General features: G+C 31.6%; 1 protein-coding gene across 3 annotated transcripts in view; it reads left to right on the top strand.

The window, feature by feature from the left end:
* Window positions 1-2,655: 2,655 nt before the first annotated feature.
* Window positions 2,656-6,804, top strand: part of Rab3GAP1 (RAB3 GTPase activating protein subunit 1) — a 33,660-nt gene continuing 29,511 nt past the window's right edge. The window contains exons 1-6 of one of the 3 annotated variants that reach the window (XM_033339389.2): window positions 2,656-2,961; window positions 3,073-3,355; window positions 4,792-4,928; window positions 5,056-5,269; window positions 5,355-5,763; window positions 6,231-6,445. In XM_033339389.2, the coding sequence (XP_033195280.2) occupies window positions 2,766-2,961; window positions 3,073-3,355; window positions 4,792-4,928; window positions 5,056-5,269; window positions 5,355-5,763; window positions 6,231-6,445 (1,454 nt within the window). In that variant the 5' untranslated portion in view covers window positions 2,656-2,765. Of the gene's footprint in view, window positions 2,962-3,072; window positions 3,356-4,791; window positions 4,929-5,055; window positions 5,270-5,354; window positions 5,764-6,230; window positions 6,446-6,804 lie in introns of those variants that run through there. The other 2 variants (XM_033339388.2, XM_076620642.1) reach the window with 2 other exon arrangements.

The raw sequence follows: 6,804 nt of genomic DNA, 5'->3' as shown, positions 1-6,804 counted from the left end.
GCGTCGGCTCTACGTCGAAAGTTAGATGTAAATATACAAATACACGTTATTTCAACGTAAATAAACCTTCGGACGAATATAAATGACGTACATAATAATTATTCCGAGATATCGTTATCAGAGAAAAAAGAAGTTGGATACATAATTCATATTGGTAATATCGTGGAAATTTACAATAATTTGTGTACACATACACACGCACGCACACACTCACACGCGCCATACACACACACACACACACACACACATATACTTTTTTAAATATCTTTAAAATTACATATTCTTTTTTACGGGTTATAAATATCTTATTTAGATCGGATCGATTTTATTAGAATTTGAGATCGAATGATTAGTTCGGTTTGTCTGATGTTTGTAATGGTACACTTTATTGGGAACAAATTTTGTAGGCTACACCAGTGCCCACGTCCGTTGCGGCGCGGCGGTACTGTGTACTTCCTCTCATTTTTCTCTGCCTTAACGAAATATGAAATTCATATTTCGAATCGTTATTATTTGCTTTTGCTCTGGAATTAAACGGTCAATTTTTTCCAGAAACTTGATTCTTAATTAAAAATTTTGAAACGTTTAGGAATACTGAAATTGGCAATCTTTGTTTATCTTAAAGTTAAGTTTGTATTATATCGTAGTATTTTAGATACTGCTCCTTGTATAATTTCAAGATAGACTTTGAAATACCTCGTCATATTATAAATATTACTTTAGGATGCTGTGATATTGTATGCGATACTTGCGATCCTTCTTTTACGATTAATTACTTTGAGAATACATCATCGATCTATCGTCGACATCTATAACAACAAAATATGTATGTAAAAGATATTAGTCGAAATTGAAAATACGTATATCTTTATCCAGTTATACTAAAAACGTTAAAATACATAAGTCACAAAAGATATAAAAAGATGTTTATCTATATAAATACCGTTAATGTAATACATACGAATATTCGTAGAATTTAATACATTCTCCTATATAGGGATATAATATATATATATATATATATATATATATATATATATATATATATATATATTGTATATTTTTTATTTTACAAAGGAGATATAAGGCAGAAAGTTTATAAATATGAACATATAATATATGCATGTGGACATGCAGATAATGATAATACTAGCTCGAATTACTACTGCGTATTGAGAGACGTTATCTCTTGTGTCAATGCTGGTAGAGTGTACATCAGCTGAATTAAATTACAAACGGCAAAACATAGTATGAGATACAATCAGAGCAGCAAACTAAAATTATATCGGCAATTTGAATTTGATAATATTGTAACATAATATATTATATATTATCATAATTCGATAATCACATAAATTTTTTAATTAATACTATATTATAAATTAATATATAAAAGTTTTAGATACATTATGTGCTATTCGTAATATAGTGCTTTCGGTATGGTAGGTATTTCTACGCTAGCGTTGACGGACGTCCCTTGGCAGACGAATATAAATTTTACACGATTTATAACCCATTAGTTTTTCTCTTTTAATGTGTAGGTTAAGCTATATCATAGGAATGTGATCGCCACTAGGGGACCGCCTATGGCAGAATTTACTCCACAATTATTTAATATTCATAAGGTACGTCTAATAAAAGTTTTTTGCAAATATCTCGGACGTTAAAGCCGAACGGCGGTAACATGTACGTTAATAAGTTTCTCAGAATGCTCATCTTGACAGGATACATCATTTCTGATTAACCTAGAGATTAGATTTGCATTAGGTCAGGTTAGAGTTTTTTCTGGGTGATTGTGCAGCGGAGGGAGGGATTCACACTACTTTATCAAAATATAAGATGATTTCACCACAAACTTTTCTTGATAACAACTTTCTGATTACTTTTTAAACGGCGACCTTCGACTGAAACTTTCACGATACTGCTACTCGGGACGATAATCTTGACAACATATTAAGAAATTATCGAAATCAGAGATGCCTCTCTTTTTCTGAATATTTACCCAAAGCTTTTAGCGAAATATTAATATCGTGTTATTGACTGATGCACTAATTATTTGACTATCCAGGATGAAAAACAAATTGATATTGCCAGTGTATGTATATATTGTTACATTTAAATAAATTGTAAATAAGTCAAGTAAATTCATTGAAAATGATATTATTAATTTGCGTACATCCAAAACTTGTACGAATTCATTTTCGATATGACGTGAAATATGTGTATACGACATAAGATGAAAATATGGAATACGGTAAAGTATAGCGCATTTTAAAAATTGTATAATTTATTTTGCCAAATTGTACACAATTGTATTCATGTGTTTGAAATATTCCCGAATTTGAAATCTTTTCGATCGATTTTTTTTTCTTTCGTTGAATCATTGATTTTTAACGATGTCTATTTTATTCATCTATTTTCATTAATTCAGATTAAATTTATAGAAATATAATAAACAATTTCCATGTGCATTGCACAACATTAAAGTTTAATTTTTTAGCAGCGTGTGTGTATATTAATAATAATGTATATGTGTTTTTATAATTTTACTTATTCGTATGTATATGTATGCTATGTTTTCGAAGCAATTGGAATGCATTTGACTCCGTTGGTATTTGGAAAAGCATCGTTGCGCGCTCTATACATTATTTTATAACAGTCTGCAGCTCAGTTGATAACGAATAAACGTCAAACATTTAACCTGAAGCGGACCCAGCGGTTCGTTAATAAATAACGTTTTTTAATCTACAGTAGTACTTTAAAAAATGAACAACATCGAAATCGAAGACTTTTATCATCATGATTTTACGACAGCTTCTGAATGGGAAATGTTTATCGCGAGATTGGAAGAAATTATGCACGAATGGAAATTACCAAATACAAAAATTGGTCCTTGTTTAAAATCTGGAAACTTTGTCAACTGTGCATGGGAAGAAAATTTCGAAAAGCTTCATTTTGCTGGTTTGTTCATATATAAAATTACTTTATCAAGATTAAAATAAGTAATATTCAATGTACGTATACTTTCTTTTTGTTTAACCGTTGCAACCAGATGTTTTTACGTTATTACAGATGCGGAATTTACATTGAAGCACTACAAGTTAAAATTAGACGATGAAAATACAGATAATCTTTTGGAGGAAAGCGAAGAAGAAAAAGTACAATGTCACAAGGATGCGTTAAATGCATCGAATGATTTTGCTAGAATCGATGGGAATCACTTGGAAATAGCTTGCTATTATGGTATTAGAGAATTTCTTGTTTTACAGTCCACTAAAAGAGATTCTGTGATGGATGAGACCAAGATTAGGATTTTACTTAGTTCTCTAGCAATTGCAGCGACCAATGCTAATTGGTAATTAGAAAAGCTGTTTTCTTGGGATTATGTGACGCGTGTATTTCAAGAGTGACATAATTCAAAATAATTCAATTCCGCGTTACAACGTGACGCACGTCACAAAATGATCAAAGCGGGATCTTACGAAAGCTAAAGATAGAAAATTACAAAAATAACGTACCGTCATTGTTCCTTAGAGTCTGTTCTTTTTTGCCAATGTTATGATATGTTCAATCAATAACTGCTTTATACGCTTCCAAATAGTTTCTCGCTTTTCTTGAAAAACTTATTTGAGCCGTGTCACTTTTGTAATACAGGTATACTCTGTTTAACATGGTAGTTAGGTTCCCAAAAAAATGCCATGTCATGCGTAACCTTGTTATACGAAACAAAGAATTAATGCAGAAATGGTGGTTAGGTTCCAATAGTTGACAAAAGTATATATATTTTTACTATAAGTTTACTACAACAATCAATAATTAATTTAAAGTATCGTATGTTAATTTTATTTACGTTAGTTTAATTTTCGAACCATGTTAGACTGAAACCGTGTTGTAAGAATATCATGCCATGCCAGGGATATCTGTACACATTTGCAATATATTAACACATTATAATGAAAAACAAGAATTGCCATTGTATATGGATTGGTCGTTGTGTACAGAAACCAAAAATTATCTGTTGTAACTTGTCTGTGGATTTTTATATAAATTCGTATTTCGATGAATACAAGAAAGGAGGTGGGACCTAGATAGGTATTTACTGCATCTTCTGAATATTGTAACGAATGTAATCAGACGAAAGTAAGTAGGCAAAAATTGGATGCCGTCGAAGGAACGTCGAAGGAAACATGGTTTGATTTTGTTAATTTTCTTAGCAGATGGATGTCGCACGGAGGTCAACTACATTTCCATAAATGTAATCATATATTTGCTAATGGATTAGTTGATACATTTTGTTATTCTATGCAAAAAGAAGTATAAAGTTATTTATGCCAGGAAACTATTAGTCTAGGGGATGTTCATTATTTTCATTATCCTATTTTTCATTCTACAAATTTTTCAGTAAAACCATGCATGAAACAGTATGGTCAAATCCATTTCAAATTCTCTGTCATTTTATAAAAAGAAACGCGCCCAATGTCATTCAATAGATGAAATTAGAAATTATTGAAATGTTTCTTGAATTAATGATTTTTTGTTATAAATAGCGTAATATTTTTCGTATGGAATAATAAGTCGCACCAACTAATCCATTGTGAAACTAATAATATCGAATCATATTGTCTTCAATGTCATGTCGAATCCATTTATCACGATCGCGACATGCACTTTTTATTCGTTCTGTACATTTCGAATTACAAAGAGTAGCTTTGATCTTTTTTTCCCCAATTCTGCTTATGTGTCGCTATTTAAATAAAATGTTTTTAAGTTTAACGATATACTTATTTTTAGTGATATACCTACGTTAGTACAAGTCCAGGAACCATGGCAGAAAATGTATCTTGGAACTAGCATTGGGAAAGGAATTTGCACTCACTTCGATATGGTACACTTGAAAAAAGTTCCTTCGCACTGCAAATACCTAACTGGTACGAATACAGTTCTTAAAACAAAAGTATAAAAGTAATTGTATCAGTTATGCAATTGTGCAATTGGAACTATATTTATCTTTAGTATACCTATGGGTAATAGCTTTTTTGTACATGTTATTTTCAGGCCTACTTGCGTTATTTAAACAGAAAGTTGGAGAAGGTTGCGGAACAAGGCTCGACCCAGTGATGATATCTGTAAGGTTTTCGTATTTATTGAAAGACTGGACCAATAGTACGTGGACTCAAGAACCGCCAGATTTTGATTTCATGCAAGGTGAAACATTGGGTGTAGCTGAACTTGGAAAACTTCCATTTGGAGCAACGTATGATCCGATTGCGTAAGATTTTTATGTTATATACAGAAAAGTAACTAAGATAATTAACTTTACGAGATGAAGAATTTGTTTGGTCGAATCGTTGCAGAGAACTTCATTTGTACACTACGTGGCCTGAAATGTCGGAGAACGTCGTAGTTGATAGCGAAGGTTTTACAGATTTAGAACCACAGTCTGCCCCTGAATGGTCTGTGCAAGTAAAGATGGATTCTTCACCAGCCTGTTTACTCGGAGAATACCTAACTGATTTTTTATATCAATGTAATAATCAAAAAACTATAGTGGAGTTGCTGGGAGATGCTGTAACTTATTCTCAACAAGAAGATCAAGCATTGAGTTCAGTTTTTAACATATTAACGGAATCTAAGATACCAACAATTTCAACGGTAGTTAGTAAAGCAACCACGAAGAAGAATAAAAACGTAGAAGGGCCAATACCGGAAGAAATATTATTGTCAATACTCTATTTTCTTTTCCCTGACGCGGAAGAAAACACTGTAAGTAATTTTTTTTTTTAATACGATAATACGATAAGATAACCGATCAGATTTTTCCGGTGCTAAAGCATTTTTTAAATTGACTATTTACAATCAAATATTTACAATCAAATCAGTCGGTACAATAAAGTTGTAGATTCAGTTTTATAATTCTTAGAAAAGATCGACTTGTTTGAAAAATTGTAACGTTTGTAACGTTTGATTACAATCTGTTAAGTTATCTTTTAGCCTTTCTTTATCTCATTTACTCTTAACGTAGTATATAATACCGATATTAATGTAATATAATCATTTCCTTCACTTCATGAAATCTTACAAAGATACGTTACTTTACTTCGCGTTAGGCGATCATGAGCGAACCTCGCTGAAGTTTTGTGATCGTTAACCCTAAAACTGTCGCGTTTTGATTATTTGTTGTAAAAGCAGGTATAGTTGCCGTAAAGTAATAGAATGAATTAATATTATAGAAAACTCCGTACAGTGACTTAACCACGTGTAACATAGACGAAGATCAGTGGAAAGGTGTAAAAACATGTGCAATGGACAGCTTAGTGTGGCGTCTCGCAATCGTTGCAGCACATTGTACGCATTATCTCGGTGGAGCGACAGCCTTGGCACAATTATGGTACGAGTTTGTACAAGAAATCAGATTTCGATGGGAAAGGAGCATTCTTATATCTGGGTAAGTACCGCACGTTTTATCGATCAAAATTGCACCGTAAAAAATAAAATGCGTGGATCGTTATCGTAAAGGGAAATTGTGAACTGGCAGTTTTATGCAGTGTGATAAAATGGAGAAATGAGAAATTATATCGCCGTTTCCGTTAATCTATTAATATTTAGAATTTATTAGTACGCATTAATTTTACAAAATATATCAGAGTAATACACATAATTGTATCGTATGTGTATTCAGTTTCGATTTTATTCTAATACTGAAATATAAAATTATCGGTACGTAGAAATATACAAAATTGCTCTATATTTATCAATAGCGAAATCTCTTATTATCAGAACATATCATATGTTAAGAAATACTTT

This window comes from Bombus vancouverensis, chromosome 8 (assembly GCF_051014615.1).
Source record: "Bombus vancouverensis nearcticus chromosome 8, iyBomVanc1_principal, whole genome shotgun sequence".
Classification (NCBI taxonomy): domain Eukaryota; kingdom Metazoa; phylum Arthropoda; class Insecta; order Hymenoptera; family Apidae; genus Bombus; species Bombus vancouverensis.
The sequence above is the reverse complement of the archived record's forward strand: the minus strand, read 5'-3'. Positions and strand labels throughout refer to the sequence as shown.